At 40.3% G+C, this 20,315-nt stretch overlaps 1 protein-coding gene across 4 annotated transcripts in view; it reads right to left on the bottom strand.

Moving 5' to 3' along the window:
- The window catches only part of CNOT10 (CCR4-NOT transcription complex subunit 10), a 133,601-nt gene that overhangs the window by 64,793 nt on the left and 48,493 nt on the right, over window positions 1-20,315 (bottom strand). For all 4 annotated transcript variants that reach the window (XM_070727305.1, XM_070727302.1, XM_070727303.1 and 1 more), the window contains exons 10-12: window positions 18,135-18,337; window positions 16,513-16,634; window positions 15,017-15,187 (exon numbers count right to left, since the gene is read on the bottom strand). In XM_070727305.1, coding sequence (XP_070583406.1) covers window positions 15,017-15,187; window positions 16,513-16,634; window positions 18,135-18,337 — 496 coding nt within the window. The remainder of the gene's footprint in view (window positions 1-15,016; window positions 15,188-16,512; window positions 16,635-18,134; window positions 18,338-20,315) is intronic.

The raw sequence follows: 20,315 nt of genomic DNA, 5'->3' as shown, positions 1-20,315 counted from the left end.
CATACCCATCAGTATCCTGTTGAAGTTGCCCCTTCCTATTTGAAAACCTTGACCTTTATTATTTTGAAATTTATCGTAGATCTGAACATAGGTCCACCAATCTAGTGGTATAACCCTTTCAACTAATTCTTCTTTGGATTTCAATTTTTGTTCTTCGTTCAGTAAATCTTTATATTTTATTACAGTATCAAATTGTATTAAATTTGGATGATAAATTGATTCTAATGGTAAAATCCAATCTGGTATCTTTTGATAAAGGTGTTTTTTGATGTCCAGCCAAATTTGTAGTAGTGGGTTTCTGAGCAGGTGTTTTTTGAAATATGAATGTGTTTTATATTTTTCATACCAAATAAATGCATGCCATTCTAGAAGGAGGTCATGCCTTTCTATTAACAAAATTCTTTCATTTTCTAATGTGAGCCATTCCTTTATCCATGTTAAAGTTTCCACTTTGGTAGTACAAATCCTCCTTTCTTTTACATCCTGCATTGAATTTTGTTTTATTCTTGATATTTTGCCCTGCCAAATGCACCTTATTATTTTTTTAGTCAGATCCATTAAAAAAATGCTTACCTGGATTGATGGAAATAACCTGAAAGGGGAATAGCAAAGTGACAGGAAACTCATTTTGACAGAGGAAATTCTCTCTAGTAGTGATAACTTTAGATTTTTCCAAATTTATAAATCTTTTAAAATTTGAAATTGTAATTTAGCATAATTACACTCTTTTAATGTAGAGTACTTTGCCGTGATCCAAATCCCTAAGTATTTTACTTTTTAAACTAGCATTTTTGTCATTTCTTCTAATTGTTTCACCTGGATTTTAGTGAGATTTTATATCGGAGAGGGGCGGCATACAAATCTAATAAATTATATATAGGTGATTTCACTGAAATGTCGCATAGACACTCAAAATATTACACGGGGCAAAACCCGAACTCAGAACAATATCTCTCTCTCTCTATATACATACATATATATATATATATATATATATATATATATACAGTGATCCCTCGGTTAGCGCGGGGGTTACGTTCCAAGACCTCCCGCGCTAACCGATTTCCGCGTTATACTGGATGCGGAAGTAAAAACACCATCTGCGCATGCGCGCCCTTTGTTCCATGGCCGCACATGCGCAGAAGGTGGAGCGACGCAAGTTCGGAGGCTGGCAATGCAATGGTGATTTTTTCGGGCTCCTCGCCGCTACCCACAGGGCAGCGCTGGCGGCAATGGCAATGGCAACCCTCCCTCCTTCCCTCCTTCCCTTCTCTCCCTCCCTCCTTCCCTCCTTCCTTCCTCTCACCGGCTTTCTTGGGGCAGCGCTGGCGGCAATGGCAATGACAACCCTCCCTCCTTCCCTTCTCTCCCTCCCTCCTTCCCTCCTTCCTTCCTCTCACCGGCTTTCTTGGGGCAGCGCTGGCGGCAATGGCAATGGCAATCAGCAATCAGTATGACGTCATCGGGCGGGAAAAACCGTGGTGTAGGAAAAAAAACGCGGACTTATTTTTTAATTAATATTTTTTGAAAAACCGCGTTGCAGCGTTTCGCGCTAATCGAGAACGCGCAAATCGAGGGATCACTGTATATATATACACAGTAGAACCCCGACTTACGAGTTTAATTGGTGCCAGAAGGAGGCTCGTAAGTTGAACAGCTCGTATGTCGAAACATTGTTTCCCATAGGAAACAATGGAAAAGCGATTAATGCGTGCGCCCCGAAAAAAGAGATGGGTTTTTGAACGTTCAAAAGCGCGGGCGCGGCGCCTCCAACGAGCCTCGGCGGATTCGGGGCAGCTGCTGCTGGGAAGCCCCCCAGGCCGGCTGCGACCTTTTAAAACACGCGTGCCGCTTCGCAGCTGTCTCCTGAAGCCGAACGCTAACTTCCGCGTTCGGCTTCAGGAGACAGCTGCGAAGCGGCACGCGTGTTTTAAAAGGTTGCAGCCGGCCTGGGGGGCTCGGGGGAGTGCTTGCAGCCGGCCTGGGGGGCTTGCCAGCACCCCCCCAAGCCCCCCAGGCCGGCTGCAACCTTTTAAAACACGCACGCCGCTTCGCAGCTGTCTCCTGAAGCCGAACGCGGAAGTTAGCGTTCGGCTTCAGGAGACAGCTCCTTGGCGCTCGTATCCCGAATTTGGGCTTGTAAGTAGAACAAAAATATCTCTCCCCTCCCAGCTCTTATCTCGAGCTGCTCGCAAGTAGAGCAGCATTTAATTAATTTTGCGGCCGTTTCAAGTGGTTCTTCAATTATGAATGCCAAATGGTCAGCAAAGTCCTATACTTTATAATGTTCTTTTCTTATGTTTAATCCTTTAATGCCTTTATCCTCTTTTCTTTTTATTAATAAAAAAGAAAAATCTGGCTTTCCCCCCTGCCCTCCCCCGCTATTAACCCATTTAGTTGGCAAAAAGCAATGAGGATTCTCAGTTTTCTCACTTTAATTCCCAATTCTCCTATTAGGGTTAGGCTGATCAAGCATCGGGTGCACCCTGAGTCCACTAATGCGAAGATATTTATTTCTCCATCTTGGTTTGGGATGAATAGTCTAAAAGGGAGGGTGAATGGTTCAACTGATTTGCTTACCAGTGGTTCATCCTCTGGATCACTTCCAAAGAGTTTTCTTCCTCCCCTTGCGATACCAGAATGTTATCTCCAAAGATGGGAGAAGATGGAGATTCTATCCTCTCACTGCTCCTCAGGGCAGTTTCCCTCTCATGTGGGACAGGCTTCATTGGTTTCTTCCTCCATCAAGCATTCTGGTTTCTGGGCAGATGTTTCAGAATGACACTGGGTAGCTCGGTGTCCCTCCTTTCCGCACTTGAAACAGGTTGGGGATTTAGGAGAAAAGTATTTTGCCTTTTGAAGGGCTCCTGCTTCTATTGGGGTGGAGAATTCTTCTATGCTTGCCCCAGTTGATACTGGTTTTTTGGCCATATTGATCTCTGCTTCTTCAGCGGTGAGATACCACTCATGCAGGTAATTTGGTGCGCCTTTGGCCATGAAGGCATTATACAGATCATCAGTCAGTCCATCCTTGAAATAGCTTACCAGGATGTCTTCTGGCCAGTTCACATGACATGCAAGGTCCCAGAACTCTTCAGTATACTCTGCCACTGGCCATAATCCCTGCTTCAACACCTTAATGCATTTGCATGCTTTGCAAGTCGATCCTCAAAATATTGTCACAAGGCCATCATGAAACGATCAAATTTGGGCAGTTCTGGTGCATTGGCATTGTGCAGGGCATTATCCATCTGGCCGCTGGTACTTTTAGGGCTAGTGTAACAGCTCGCACTCGGGATTCTGGTGTCTGGAAATCATGCTCATATTCTTGCATGTAGGTGAGTACATGTGACACAAAGAATCCTAGTTATTACAAATCCCTACCAAACTTTCCTTTCTAGTTGTGGGGATTGGGGTTGATTGGGAATGGTTTCCAGTGCTTGGGGAAGCATTTGTTAGGTCTTCTGCTATGCCCTACACTCGATTGGTAGCCTCCAGGGTGTTGGTGGTCCCCCTGACCTCATCAGTAGTTGCTGTGCTCCTAATACTCCTTAGTTGTCATTCTGGGGTTCCCTGGATGTTGAGGTTTTCTAAAGTTTCCCTTGCCTGCTGGGCTTTATATCTCTTCAAATGTCCCCCTCTCAGAGGTGCTTTAGTGAATCCCCCCTGGTCAGAGAGGGCTTCTAGCTCCAATTCCCACCACGGTTTCCAATTTCCACAGTTGAAAGTGACTCCTCTGTTACTCCCAACCCAGCTGTCTTTCTTCCTGATGTCAATGGACCAACAAGGTTTTTCCGGAGCCTCCAGAGTTTCCACAGTCTCTTTGATGGGACATAAGGATTAGGCATTTGCTCTATCTGTAGTTGCTCAATCTTGTCCAATCCGCTTTGGGCAAGAAAGGATCTTGCTTGGTCCACACTCTCTATCTTCACTTTCATTGCTTGCCAAGTTAAGGGGAGACCTTCTGGTACCACCCATCGAAAGACAATATTCTTTTTGATTAAAACACTTGTGAGGAAGTAATATTCTCTTTGGCTCTCTCTTACCCTCTTGGGAACTTGTTTCAAAATCATCATATCTTTCCCTTTGTGTTTCCATGTCTGGTTTCTTGCCTGTCTTAAGATATCATCTTTAATTATTCTTCTTGCAAACTTTATGTGTACTTCTCTTGGTAAGTTGTGCCGTCTTACATATCCTGTTGAAACTCTGTAAACTTCATCTATTTCTCTTATCAATTCTCCTGGATCAGCTTGTAAGATTTCTCCTATTACTTCTGCCATTTTTGCTGATAGATCTTCATCTCTTTCCTCTTCAATGTTTTGAAATCTCAAACCATGTGATGCGGATTGGAGTTCAAGGTTGGTTATTGCTTCGTCGAAGCCTCTGCAGGCTGCGTAATTGTGTTCTTCATATTCTTCTACCTTCTGTCCCATATCTTGGATTTTTTCTTCTGTTGCCTTTATTCTTTTTTCATTCTGTTGTAGGTTTTGTTGTATAGCTTTCATATTTCCGTCCATTTCACTCATGCTCCCTTTGACTTCGGCAATTTCAATTTTAAGTTCACCAATCTCTTTTTTGATCTCTGTTTTCAGCGTGCCCATCTCGTTTTTCATTTCTTGCTTCATTTCTTCAAAATATTTTTTCACTTCCTCTTTGTTAGTTTCCAGTTGGGTTTTTGTCTGAGTTTGTGTCTTCTGCATGAAATCTTGGATACCTGCTAATGTGTCTTGGATAGACTGCAGGTTTAGTTCTGCAGGTGGCTTTTCTTTCTCTTTTTCTTTTTCCTTTGCTAGCATTGTTGTTATTGTCCTTTGTTATAGTGGAGATGATGTTGGAGATACTTTAGGTGTGGGGGTTGGAGTTGGGGTAGATGTTTGCTTTCTAGTTGTTGTCACCGAAGTCACACTTTGTGACCTGTAAGAACCTTTCATACCTCAAAAGTTTATGCCTTATTATACAATTTCTTAAAGCAATCTCTTATGATTACAGTTGCAATAATTGTTTTTAGCAATTGAAAAAAGATAAGCAGTTATAATACATATACAAAAAGTGTAAAATAAAATGAAGAGGGGAAAGTGTGAAAAATATATTGTAATAATAAAACAAAAGCTAAGTTCAGTTTGAATTTAATAGCAAGGCACTAAAGAAATTTAAAATAGCAATAAAGATTAATTAAAGGAATTTTAATAGTATAAAAAGAAAGGAAGAAAAAAAGAGAAAGGGTGAGTAATATACTATGTTGTTAAGGTGGGGGCGGCTTGGTAAAAAAAGGGGGGGAAACAAAATTTCTAGCACATCTTATACAGTAATACCTCGCCTTACAAACGCCTCATACAAACTTTTCAAGATACAAACCTGGGGTTTAAGATTTTTTTGCCTCTTCTTACAAACTATTTTCCCCTTACAAACCCACCGCCGCTGCTGGGATGCCCTGCCTCTGGACTTCTGTTGCCAGCGAAGCACCCGTTTTTGTGCTGCTGGGATTCCCCTGAGGCTCCCCACCATGGGAAACCCCACCTCCGGACTTCCGTGTTTTTGTGATGCTGCAGGGGCACTTCACTGGCAACAGAACGGGCACTTCACTGGCAACAGAAATCCAGAGGCAGGGTTTCCCAGCGAGGCGAGCCTCAGTGAAATCGCAGCATCGCAAAAACACAGAGGTCCGGAGGTGGAGTTTCAAGGACTTCGGTGTTTTTGCGATGCTGCAATTTCACTGAAGCTCCCTTTGCTGGGAAACCCCACCTCCAGACTTCTGTTGCCAGCGAAGCGCCCGTTTTTGCGATGCTGGGATTCCCCTGCAGCATCGCAAAAACACAGAAGTCCGGAGGTGGGGTTTCCCATGGAGGGAAGCCTCAGGGGAATTCCAGCAGCACAAAAACGGGCACTTCGGCTGGCAAAACAGGTGAATTTTGGGCTTGCACGCATTAATTGCTTTTCCATTGATTCCTATGGGAAACATTGTTTCGTCTTACAAACTTTTCACCTTAAGAACCTTGTCCCAGAACCAATTAAGTTTGTAACACAAGGTATCACTGTATATACAATTTAATTTAGTAAAAAAAAGCGGGAAAGGAAGAGAAGAGATTAAGAGAAAAATATTAGAGTTGTTTAATCCAAAGAATATATTTTTAAAAATTCCAAAAATATATATTAAAAAGAAAAAGGGGAAATATATATATATATATATATATATATATATATATATATATATATATATATATATGTTAAATGTATTTTTAGCTGGAATTTTAAAATTAAGGGAGACTAGGATGGTCCCATTTCGGCCTTATTAGGCCTCATCAGCTAGCCACACCCTTTCTTTACTGGGATTCGATCTGGGGAACTCTGCATTGTAAAGCAGAGAACTAGCAGTTAGAGCTATCAGATCTGAATCCTTCCAGCTCTGTACCAGGGAGGGGCTATATGTTTTTTCTTATGTCGGATCACCCTGGTATATTTAAGGAACGTCACAGCTCCTTTTTGCCTCTAGGCCCAACCCAGGGCCTAATAAGGCCGAAATGGGACCATCCTAGTCTCCCTTAATTTTAAAATTCCAGCTAAAAATATATTTAACACATACAGAATATAGTTGTCGGCTATAAATATATTAACTGCCTTGTAGTGGCCCTGGGTTGGGCCTAGAGGCAAAAAGGAGCTGTGACGTTCCTTAAATATACCAGGGTGATCCGACATAAGAAAAACATATATATATATATATATATATATATATATATATATATATATATATATATATATATATAAAAGAGTTTAAGAGTAAAGAAGAAGTAAGGGGGGCCACTGGTGGAGAAAGGGGAGAAACACAAGAAGTTAAAAAGAAACAACCACGGGTCCAACAAGAATTGGTACTAGATACAAGACTGTGTGAACCGAAAGAAACCAAAAAATACTACAAATAAAGATGACACACGACTTGAAATTTTTTTCAGTTAATGTTAATGGATTGAATAATCCAAAGAAAAGAAATCAAATATTGACCAAACTTAAAAAACAAAAAGCTCAAATAAATATTTTACAAGAAGTTCATATTAAAAAATCAAAGAGAAGCCTTCTTAACAACTCAAAACTGGGGAAACTATATACTAGTTTGGCAAATCAAAAGAAAAGAGGATTAGCAATCTATATTGATGAAATAATTGAATCTAAACAAATATATAATGACAGTGAAGGTAGAATTTTAATGGTACAAGAAGATTTGGAAACAAAACCTCTCGTAATTGTTTTAATTTATGCACCAAATGACAATCAAAAACAATTCTATAAAGATTTGAATGACAAAATAAATGAATTATCAATAGAAAATACGATAATAATAAGAGATTTTTATGCAATTTCAGATATTCAAATGGATTACATAGGGCAAAAAAAAGAGAAGAGAAGGTAATTTTACCCGCGCCATTTTGGAAAATGTGCACAGAACTGGATGTATGGTGAGAGTATCACTTAAAAAATAAACAATATACTTTTTATTCTAACCCGCATAGAACTTGGTCCAGGATTGATATGGCATGGGCTCCAGCACATATAATGGAAAAAATCAGAAATATTGAGATTGAGACTAATACTTGGGCCGACCATAATCCCTTAGTTATATATTGGAAAAGTAAAAGAAAAACAAATAATTGGTCGATGAACAGAAATATAGTAAAGGAACCCGACTATAAAAAATGGATAGAGAAAGAATTAAAGGTTCTTTTCAAAATAAACAAAAATAACGATACCACCTCACAAAATCTTTGGGACACAACAAAGGCATGTATACGAGGGCTAACAATTTCCTTCATGGCAAAAAAAAAACCAAAGAGAAGAAAATACATTACCAAGAATTAGAGCAAGAATTGAAAAAATTAGAATTACAAATGCAAAAAGATGAGCACGATGATAAAGTTAAAAACCAGAGAGAAGTAATAAAACATAAACTAAGGTTGATAGAACAAGAACCAATGGTAGAAAAAATAAAGAGAGCAAAACAGGAATATTTTGAGCATGCAAATAAATAGTTGGTATATAAACTCAGGAAAGAGAGGGAGAATAAAATTATTAAAAAATTAATAGATACTAAAGGATTAGGCATTCGGCTTAGTGATGGTTGATAGAATAGAATAGAATAGAATAGAATTTTATTGGCCAAGTGTGATTGGACACATAAGGAATTTGTCTTGGTGCATATGCTCTCAGCGTACATAAAAGAAAAAGATACATTTGTCAAGAATCATGTGGTACAACACTTAATGATTGTCATAGGGGTCAAATAAGCAATGAAGAAACAATCAATACAGTGATCCCTCGAGTTTCGCGATCTCGATCTTCGCTAAACGCTATATCGCGATTTTTCCACCCGATGACGTCACTCTCTTCCTTCCTTTCTCATCTTTCTTTCTTTCTCTCTTTCTCTCTCTTGCTTCTTCCTCTCTCACACTCTCTTCCTCCCTCTCTCATCTCTTTCTTTCCTTCTCTCTCTTTCTCTATCTCTCCCCCTCTTGCTGGCGGGTGGCGGGCGGGCGAGCGGGGGCATCAGCGAGGACCCGTTGTTTTCCCTTTGCGTGGGCGGCTGGGAAACCCCGATCTTCGTCTGCTCGCTGCTGCTGCGCCGAGCAGATCAGCTGCTGGGCGGCCGAAGGAACCTTCCCTGGGTCTTCCCCCTCTTGCTGGCGGGCGGGCGAGCGGCGGGCATCAGCGAGGAGCCGGGGTTTCCCCTTTGCGTGGGCGGCCGGGAAGACCCAGGGAAGGTTCCTTCCGCCGCCCAGCAGCTGATCTGCTCGGTAGCGCAGCAGCAGCGAGGAGCCGAATCGGGATTTCCCCTTTGCGTGCGTGGAAATCCCGATTCGGCTCCTCGCTGCTGCTGCGCTACCGAGCAGATCAGCTGCTGGGCGGCCGAACGAACCTTCCCTGGGTCTTCCCGGCCGCCCACGCAAAGGGGAAACCCCGGCTCCTCGCTGATGCCCGCCACTCGCCCGCCCGCCAGCAAGAGGGGGAAGACCCGGGGAAGGTTCCTTCGGCCACCCAGCAGCTGATCTGCTCGGTAGCGCAGCACCAGCGAGGAGCCGAATCGGGTTTCCCCTTTGCGTGGGCGGCGGGGAACGCAAACTCCACCATCTACGCATGTGCGGCCATAGAAAAAAGGGCGCGCATGCGCAGATGGTGTTTTTACTTCCGCAACCCTACATCCCGAAAAATCGATTATCGCGAGGGGTCTTGGAACGGAACCCTCGCGATAATAGAGGGATCACTGTATTAATAAAAATCTTAGGATACAAGCAACAAGTTACAGTCATACAATCCTAAGTGGGAGGAAAAGGATGATAGGAATGATGAGAAAAACTAATAGAAGTGCAGATTAGTAAAAAGTCTGACAGTGTTGAGGGAATTATTTGTTTAGTAGAGTGATGGTGTTTGGGGAAAAACTGTTCTTGTGTCTAGTTGTCTTGGTGTGCAGTGCTCTGTAGCGACGTTTTGAGGGTAGGAGTTGAAACAGTTTGTGTCCAGGATGCGAGGGGTCAGTAAATATTTTCCCTGCCCTCTTTTTGACTCGTGCAGTATACAGGTCCTCAATGGAAGGCAGGTTGGCAGCAATTGTTTTTTCTGCAGTTCTAATTTTCCTGTGTCAGTCCTATTGGGTTGCAGCACCAAACCAGACAGTTATAGAGGTGCAGATGACAGACTCAAAGATTCCTCTATAGAACTGTATCAGCAGCTCCTTGGGCAGTTTGAGCTTCCTGAGCTGGCGCAGAAAGAACATTCTTTGTTGTGCTTTTTTGATGATGTTTTTGATGTTGGGTGTCCCCACCCCCACCCCAGCATTCAGTTTCTTCTTGTTCCCTGTTTTGTTCAGACATAGTTTTCAAGGTCCCCTCAATAAAGCAAAGATTGCTTCTCTGGTTTGACCATTTTGCAGAAGTTGCTTTTTGTAAGGATTGCCTCTCCATCTAACAAGCAAGAAAGCAAGAACCTCTGAGCCAGATAGTTCAAAAGGATCTTTTATTAAGCAGATGTGAAAGCATTCCATTCAAACAACATCTGAATGCCCTTAGGCAAAACAAGTAGATTTAAAGGATTAGAGACTCCTCCCCATTAGCCAGAATGCAGAGGCCAGCAATACACAAGTGTGAAAAATTCCCTTTAATCCACAATCCTAGGAACCAGAACATACATTGCCCTGAGCGTCTTCCATTTGCCATTCAATATCCTACATTGCCACCCCCATAAACCATTCCCCCAAGGTGAAGAGATCTCAAGATGCTTGGCACCAGGATATACATTGTAAAACATCTGTTGATACAGGCAATGCTAATAAATCAAACCCAAGATCCCCCTTCTCTGGACTGAATGGCAGTCACTTTTTGGGACTCTGACATTCTCTCTCTCTCTCTCCCTTCTTTCCTTTCCCCTTTTCTTTCTTTCTTTATTCCTTCCTTCCTTTTTTTCTTCCTTTCTTTCTCTCTCTTCCTTCCTTCCCTTTCTCTTTCTTTCTTCTTTCTCTCTGCCTCTCTGTCCCCTTTTTCTTTTATCTCCAGTCATAGTCATCATAGGAGCCTAACTTTGTTAAACCTTCACTCCCACACAATTTCATAAGATAAATTATTACCAGATAGAAAACACTTTAGTTAACCAGATTGAAACACTTGCTGCTTTAATTTCAGGGATGGTCGTGGTGGAGGAGAATAAGATACTGGGAAAAGTGAAATAATCAGATCCTACAAATTCTGATTCTAGACCAGGAAGGAAGTCTCTACCCTCTTGAATGGGAAGAGCTGGCTATAAAGGAACTTCAGCTCAACTATCCCCCTTTCGGCCAGCGGTCTGTGCATGCCTAGAGTTGCTCTCCAGATTAAAATGTTTTAGCACAGGAACATTGTCAAGGTCATCCCCCCACAGCTGTCTTTTCCTTCCCTTCCCCAAATTCTGCATCAAGCTGGGTCCCGTTTGGCATTTTCCCACCTTTACCCATCAGAGAAAGAGAGAGTGAGAGAACTATACAGTAAAAGCACCTGGTTGGAGAGGATTTAGTCTCCTGCTAGCCACCAAGCTGGAATAAGCTGCATAGGAGAGTCCCCTCCTTCAGTGCTTGGAGGCAAGATCTTTCTGTCTCATTCTTTTCCTCCTCCTCTCTCATTCTCTGTCTCTCTCATTCTGTCTCTCTCTCTCTCTCTCTCTCTCTCTCTCTCTCTCTCTCATTCTTCTCTCTCTCTCTTCCCCACTCCCCATCTCCACTCACACCCAGATAATAACTGTAAGGAAATTCAGGCATGTTCTTTCTGTCTCTGGAAAGATACAAAAATAATATACTGTCTGGGGCTCATCTCCCCATTCTCCTCTGGTTGCCTCCGTGCAAGAGTGTGTATATGCTTTTGCACTAAGCTGAGCATAGATAAAAGTTCTCTTTACTTGTCTCTTTTTCCAGCGAACAAGGGGAGACTTTTCTTCATGCTATGGTTAAGTGCAAAAGTCAGAGACAGCGGGAGGAATGTGGGGAAATGTTCCACCTTGAGATACCAGCTGAGGCATGTCCCCCCATTTTCCTCTGGCTACCTCCATGCGTGTGCATGTTTGTTTATTTATTTATTTATTTGTTTTTTTGTTTATTTGAACTAGTTTAGGATTGTAGTTTGTATAAGCATAACATAAGTAGTAAGTAATGATAAAAGAAGACAGTAGGACAGGAATGGTAGGCACAATGGTGCGCTTATACACGCCCCTTACAAACCTCTTAGAAAAGGAGAGAGGTGAACTGTAGACAATCTTAGGATAAAGATTTTAGGGCTTGGGGAAGAAACCACAGAGTCAGGTAATGTGTTCCAGACGTTGATCACTCTATTGCTGAAGTCGTACTTTTTGCAATCTAGTTTGGAACAATTTACGTTAAGTTTGAGTCTATTAAGTGCTTGTGTGTTGTTGCGGTTGAAGGTGAAGTAGTCACTAATAGGAAGGACATTTTGGTATATGATTTTATGAACTACTGTTAGATCAGATCAGAGGCAACATAGTTGTAAATTGTCTAAGCTTAGCATGGAGAAAAGTGGTTTTTTCTTTTCCCTTTACTTACTCTTATTCCAGCCAACAAGGAGACTTTTCTCCATGATATGTTTAAGTGCAAAAGCAGCAAACACGCACACAAAGAGACAGTGAGAGGTGCAGGTTTTCCGGATGGGACAGGGGAGGGTTCTAACTAAACTTGTGTCCGTTTCTTCCCACGCAGCAGGGCTGCACATACTTCTTGCAGGCACTCATGCATGCCCAGTACTGAAAACTCTACTTCTGCACATATGCAGAAGCAAAAATAAGTCAACTCCCCCCCAAAAAAAATTTTGGGGGGGGGAATTCTGATTTTTTTTAAAAAAGAGATGGCAGTACTCATGGACTGGCACTGACTGACCAGGTTCGGTGATGTCATCATGATGTCACCAGCAGGTCACTAACAGTTCAGGAGAACCAGTCCAAACCAGGTGGAACCCACCCCTGATCCTATGTGATAGAAGAATTTCCCCTCTCCTTTGAAGTCAAAAGAAAGATGCCACCAAGTCAATTTAAAATTGAAATGAATGACAGGATACATTTTAAAATGTTAAATGTCCCAAAAAACAATGTTGATCAACCATAAACTTCTACGGTCTTCATGTCTTTGTTCATAATATACAAAGCATTGTTCAAGAATTTTTAACAAATTTATGGCAATAAATACCCTGCTAATATTATACAATATTCCACACTACTGCTATGAAATAGCAAAAGGCTTTAAAATGCTAAACTCTCCGAGTCCTTGGAGAGGGGCGGCATACAAATCCAATTAATTAATTAATTAATTAAATAAAATAAAGCATTCCCATTCTTTACTAATGATATACCGTATTCTTCGGTGTCTAGGACGTACCAATATATAACACGCACCTAGATTTTGGAGGAGGAAAACAAGAAAAAAAGTATTCTGAGCCAAATGGTCTAGTAACATCACACTTGGACAAAAAAGAATTCTATTCTATTCTATTCTAATGTTTCCTTTATAAACACTTAACTGAAACCATGTTCATACATTCAACTTTAAGACTTGTGGACTTCAACTCCCAATCTAAGCTAGTCCTCCTCTAACTGTGGCCACTTTGCTCTTTGAACTTCCCAGCTCTATTTACAAAGAGCCATAAAGATTATCACAGGAGATTCAGGAAAGGAAGATCAAAAGGGGGAGATAGCGAAGTGACAGTACACTGTTAGTTGGCTCTCTCTAGGGTAGCAACTGGGGTGATAGCTCCTCAGGCAGTCTGGGAGCAGGCTTTGTGCAGAAAGGGCAGCAGTGGTGGGAAGGGCTCACTTCAGGCAGCAACTGTGGCAGCTTCTCAGTAATCTAAATATTTAAATGTACATGTATTTTACTGCTGCTGAAGGGAAGGCTCACTAGCACAGCAACAAAGACAGCAGCTTCTCAGTAATCTAAATACACTGCTCAAAAAATAAAGGGAACCACTTAAACAACAGAATATAACTCCAAGTAAATCAAACTTCTGTGAAATCAAACTGTCAACTTAAGAAGCAACACTGATTGACAATCAATTTCACATGCTTTGTGCAAATGGAATAGTTGTGCAAATGAAATATTCAATGAGAATATTTAATTCATTCAGATCTAGGATATGTTATTTGAGTTGTATTTTTTTGAGTAGTATATTTAAATATGCATGTGTTTTACTGCTGCTAAGGGAAGGCTCGCTACACAGCAACAGAAACAGAAGCTTATCAGTAATTATTTACAAGTGCATGTATTTTACTCCTGCTGAGAGGAGGGCTCACTAGCACAGCAATAGAGACAGAAGCTTCTCAGTAATCTAAATATTTACCGAGTACATCTGTTTTACTGCTGCTGAGGGGAGGGTTCGCTGATAAGGTAACAGGAAAAAATGCTGGTATTTGCTCCTCTCTCTCCACCCTCTCTACTGAGTTACCCCCTCCACCCCCCACCACAAGAGATAGAAGCCGCTTCCTTCTTTGCTAACTTACCAATTACCCTAGGAGTCCTGGACGTCTTGAGATGCAGGACCAGCAGCGGGGGGGGGGGGGGGGAATCAGCCGATGTCAGCTGAGGCTGCTGGACGTGAACGGGCGAGTTGCTTTGCTCCGCCCAAATGCTGCCAAAGCTGCTCACAAGTGGTGACTTCGATGTATAAGACGCACCCAGTACGTCTTTGGAAGTAAAAAAGTGTGTCTTATACACTGAAAAATACGGTAATATCAATATGTGAAGGGAAGAACAGATAATATACTTGAGAAAAATGATTTTTTTCACTAAAATATTTTAATAATCATTTTATGACAATTTTTTAGTTTTAAAAAATTAAAGTTGATGTTGTAGGACTTTGTTTCCAAATTTGGAGACTGTATTACAACTAGCAGTTTCCCAAGTGATGAAAAGAAAATTGAACAGATTGCATTCTTCATGCTATAAAAATATCTAATGTTGTCTTTGATTGAGGCCCACCTGGATGGTTGTACCTAGCAGATATTTACTAAAAAAAACCAGGGAAATGGAATCCAGTGAGTTTTTGGATGAGGAACCAGTAAGAATTTCAGACTGTAGACTACATTGGGAAATTGGAAAAACATCCCAGAAAAACTAAATAATTTCTTCAGTGTTGCCAGAGAAAACTATAGATGTATTTATAAAGCTCCTAGGAGCTGAACCTGACTTCAAGGATATGTTTTCCATTCTCTTTTATTTTATTTTATATAAGCTAGATTTCTTTCTTCAATAACAATTGATCAAAAAAAGAAAAAAATGCTTGTCAATTGTTCACACATTCCCTTTGTAATGCCTTCTTGAGCATACTCTGCGTTTATTTTCCATACTAAGAACACAAAGATTTTTCCTATGTCATCATTCAGTGTTACAGTTATAATATATTCATTTCAAGACAACTTCTGCTTACTGTTTATATGCTAAGTAATATTTTCCCCTTAAACTCTATCCACATTAGTTACCAAACAAGCTACATCCAATTAATGTCTCACTTACTTGCAAGCTTCATTATTCTCACTTTCATTTCCACTCAGCTGATTACCAGCTTTAGATCCATTTTCTTGCTTTGGTTCCTGCTGATCTTCAGGAAGCAACAACAAAGCATTTCTTAGACAAATTGCTGCAAACTCCATGCTGGCTACAGGAATAGCTGAAGATTGGCCATCACTTGAAAAGAAAAAAAACCCAGTATGTTAATTTTTACTCCCCTTTTTTATCCCATTTGTTTGCATTATGTTTATCATAAAGTGCAATCATCAATATATTATGCTTACTATTCAGCTAGCCTGTCACAGAGTCTAACATTGTTTTGAAGTTGGAGACACAAGTGATTGGCCCAAGGATATCCTGTGGCTTCTGTGCCTAACAGAGGACTAGAAACCAGTTCTCTTGTATCCATATTCAAGATTCTTAACACTATTATTTGAAGACAGTTTCAAAATGCATATACTTTAAAGAAATACATTCAAGACAATTGGAAAATGCACAAAAAAATTGAAAAATAAAATTTTAAATCAATTAATGAAAACAATGGGTTAATTTATTTGTGTTGTGGTTAGCTCTGCTGATGAAGGCTCCTCTGACCAAGAAGACATGAGTGACAGGGAGGAGGTGAGTGTGGCAGACAGCTCAGAAGGAGATCAATTATCTAGTTCCTCCTTGGATTCGGAACAAGAGTTAATGATACAGCTACGCATGAGGAGAGCGATGCATAGGCAACAACAACTGAGAGATTATTATCAAAGAAAATGAGGCCACCTGTGGTTGGGTGGGGCTGTGGTAATTAGTGAGGCTGCTATAAATAGCAGCCTGTGGGTTTGGAGGATTATCTGATCGTTGTGTTTCGTGCCTGCCTTGCTGACTTTGACCTTTGTGTGCTGATTTTTCCCGGTTTTGAAACTAAATCAGAGCAAAGTATGTTTCACTTTGTGAAAGAAGAAGGACTGTGAATTGCCTCACAGCTGCAAGGTAAGTATCACAGAACTGATAAGGGACTTGTACAAATTACCAGTTTGTTTGGAGATGAGTTCTCTTTGCTATACAAAAAGAGTGCTTAGTTTATTTGCATTTTCGGTATAAAGAAGATTGTTTTGAATGTTCAAACGTGTGTGTGTCTGAAATTTGTATCTGTGAATTTACGGGAGGATTCTACCAGAGAGCTCAACAGAACAATTTGTATCCTGAAAACATATCTCTTGTAAAAGTTAAGAAATGTTCTCCTTTTAAAAAAAATATTCATTGATTTTTACATATAAAGAATAGATATAGTTTATGTTTGTCATTTACAGATCATAATCCATTCTGTTGTATTCCTCATTAATGCAATTTATTTTATTCCAGAAGATAGCATAAGTATAGTAAGTAAAATAAATGAGTAGTAGATAATTGCACTTTCAGGTATATAAAAATATCACTAGATACAGAAGTTAAGAAATGTTCTAATCAGCTACTCATATTTACAATGAAATAAAATATTATCTCAAAGTACTTACTTATAAACAATGTTCTGCACGGACTGTGATGCTAAGACGATTTTACGATGATAGCCCTGACCTACAATGGATTGTACAATCCCCTTTTTGCTTGGAAGGCCCTTGGTTTCTTGTTCCAAACTCTATGAAAAAACATTGAGAATATCAACAGTCTGACATATTCTCTTCCTGCTACTATTAAGAATGTTACCTCCAGTCCTGGTCATGGAAAGTTTATGGCTGCTACTAGGGCTAGTGTTAGTACTGCGGCCAGGGTACAAGATATTCCAAGGCCAGCCTGCATATTAACCTAATAGGCTACAATTGAGGCTCATGGTATTACTCCTTTACAACTGAACACAACTAAAGAAAGAGCATTAATTGTTCTTAAAATTAAATTTTCAGTTTATGTTACTTACATGCAACATCATCATCACTTTCATCACATTTACATCACTTACATCACATTCATCTCAAAAATGCCATCCAAATATAGCTGTCCTATTAAATCATATGATCATAAGGCAATTCCCCCCAAATTATAACATTGTCAATAAAGTCATTAATGTTTTCTGAACTGAGACACTATTTAATAATGGTTTCATAATATTATTTACTGGTTTTAATATGGTGACAAGTCAATCAAAAGTTGCTAAGTGTTTGTTTCTGATACAAAATGTTTGATTCCATTGACTGTAATTTGTGGCTTATGCAAATGTATGCAAATTGGTTATTGTGTTGTCATTCACACATTATGGTATGTCACGCATGCACTTTCTCAAAGAAAAATTGGCAAAATGGATTCAGATTGAAATATCATTCACACCTAGTTATTTTAGCCTTATGTCTGCTGACTACAGATCGAAAAAAGAAAATCCAAAACAAAGAAAGCCTTTTCAGCTTTTCTCAACTTTTGAGTTGAAGGATGCGAGAAGAATGATTGTTTTTTTCTGATTTCAGGTGGTGCATTTTTAATATGAAACATAAAAGCTTGACATTCTAAATACATTATTGAGTTTGAGCAATTTTTCATTACCACTGAAGCACAAAATGTACTTTTATTTTTATTTGCATTATTCAAAATCTCTCCTTGGTAAAAAGTACTTTGCAATTCACTAAAGCACATGTCATCAACCTTCTTCTGAAGTGGGGCCAGAGTCAGGTCTGTAGGTAGTTGGTAAATCATTCTCTCCCTCTCTCTCAGACAAATACACTTGAGAGATGCCAGTGTATTCTTTAGTACAAACCACAGAGATGTGTGGAGGCATGTCCAAAGGGAAAAATAAAGTCATCTTCACCTTCCAATTACCAAATCTTTAGAGATTGGTATTATGTTCATGATGATCTAAAAGGGTTGTTCTTTTCTCTCCTATTTTAGCATAGGTCTAAGGAGAAAATCAGGCTGGCTTTCACCCCACCTTCTACTCAGAGCTCTTCGTTTATAGTTTTTATAGTTCAGATAGGAACAACCCTAATTAATGAAAAATCATATACTTTTGATTTCATTTTTTTAAATGAACAATTTCAATAGTAAAAGGTCAGGTTATCAAAAAGCTATTTAAAAATCCATGCTTAATTTTAAAAGGCAGTAAAATTAAATTTAATTTCCAGTACAAAAAGACCACTGGAAAAAATCATCTTACCCCTTTATTAGCAGCAATACAACATTCAGCTATTCTCAGCCACAGGCGAGGATTGGAATGATAAACCTGAACAGCTTCTATCAGGCACTCAAAAGCAGCTAGCGGCCTCCCAATATGTAAAAGCTGAATGCCACAGTTATATAGCAACTCATAACGCTTGTTAGTCAGTAATGTGCACATCGGTCGTCCTGAGAACTTTTTACCTGTGATTAAAAACTGAAAGTTAACTATGCTGATTGAGAGGACAGATACATAGGGATCTTATTGGACAAGAACCAGTTATCTTATCCTCTACTCAAGAAAAGCTAACAAATACCACTAATGTTTAATCACTACAATTCAATTACTTCCTTTATGTCAATTGCTTTATTTAAAAGATCATCAAATATTTTTATACATCAAAATCCTTTCTTATAGAAAAATGGAAGTTTCTTATCTGAGTAGAAATTCAAATATTGTCAAATTCAGATTGGACAATTTTCAGGAAAAAAACTGCCTTCTTCTGAAGTATCAATGTGCTCACCAGCTACTACTCACCCTTTTTCTATTATTCTCTTCTATTGTGTGTACTTTCTGATTATATAAATTCAATTCAAAAATTCTAATCCATTCAAAAGCTCATTCTAAAATTTATAATTTAAATCTAGAAGAACTATGTCACCACTATACATTATATTTTTAAAGCCCATTATTTATTATTATTGCCTTTCTTAGGGGTTTATGGGGTGCTCAGGGAGGAGTATAGGTGTTGTGAGTCCTTGTCAGCCTCAAGAGATGTCTGATTCTGATGATGATGAGACAGGTTTGTTAGTTTATCCTGGGAGAAGGAGGTTATCAGATGGAAGTGAAGCTGACAGTGATTTAGGAGTACCTCAGGGAGTTGACCTTACAATGGAAAGTTGGTCCCTGTCAGGTAGTGATTGAGAGGTATTAGACAGTGAATGGTTAGATCCAAGATATAGAAGAAAAATAAGAAGAGAAGAGATTCAAGGTAAGAGATATTAATCCACATTTAGTAGCTCTATGAATTAAATATGATATTTCCAGGATTTTGCCAGAAATGTGGGTGCGGTCTGACAACTGCAGTGAAAAGGAATGGCGTAGATTTTAGTGGCATTCTTGAAAGAAAACAGTAAAGATTCATGAAAGACTTCTCAAAATGAGTCAAAGATGCTTTGCTGAATTGCCTGCTTTTGTCCAGTAAGCTTTTGCCTAAAGAAGTGATTCATAGTGCTGTTATTTCCAAGCTATTCAGAATGGAATATTAACTATGACAGAAGAGCTATTAGATTCTAGCCGAGAGAGAATTCCCCAGCCGTGCTGTTTGCATTTTACCTGACTATATTTCCATGTACAGTAGAACCCCGACTTACGAGACTAATTGGTTCCGGAAGGAGGCTCGTAAGTCGGAACGCTCGTATGATGAAACATTGTTTCCCATAGGAAACAATGTAAAGTCAATTAATCCGTGCAACAACAAAAAAACCCGCTGCCGCCGAACGCGGAAGTTAGCGTTCGGCTTCAGGAGACAGCTGCGAAGCGGCGCGCGTGTTTTAAAACGTGGCAGCCGGCTTGGGGGGCTCGGGGGGAAGCCAGGCCGGCTGTGACATTTTAAAACACGCGCGCCGCTTCGCAGCTGTCTCCTGAAGCCGAACGCTAACTTCCGCGTTCGGCTTCAGGAGACAGCTGCGAAGCGGCGCGCGTGTTTTAAAAGGTTGCAGCCGGCCTGGGGGGCTTGCCAGCACCCCCCCCGAGCCCCCCAGGCCGGCTGCAACCTTTTAAAACACGCGGGATACGAGCGCCAAGGAGCTGTCTCCTGAAGCCGAACGCGGAAGTTAGCGTTCGGCTTCAGGAGACAGCTCCTTGGCGCTCGTATCCCGAATGTGAGCTCGGGAGGCGAACAAAAATGTTGCTCCCCTCCCAGCTCTTATCTCGAGTAGCTCGTAAGTAGAGCTGCTCGTATGTCGAGGTTCCACTGTATCTAAAACAGCTGTGAAGAAAAATAAGAGATTGCTTCTTTGAACAGTGGTTTTTTTGGAGAATTTGTGGGAAATGAACAATAGGGGCATGACATGTCCTTGTGGAAATGAACAATAAGGGCATGTCATGTCTTTTATGGCAGCTCACTTAGGGCAGCATTTAGGGAAGGTTGTTCACCTTTGGTTCCCACCTGTCACTCAG

This window comes from Erythrolamprus reginae, chromosome Z (genome assembly GCF_031021105.1).
Source record: "Erythrolamprus reginae isolate rEryReg1 chromosome Z, rEryReg1.hap1, whole genome shotgun sequence".
Classification (NCBI taxonomy): domain Eukaryota; kingdom Metazoa; phylum Chordata; class Lepidosauria; order Squamata; family Dipsadidae; genus Erythrolamprus; species Erythrolamprus reginae.
The sequence above is the reverse complement of the archived record's forward strand: the minus strand, read 5'-3'. Positions and strand labels throughout refer to the sequence as shown.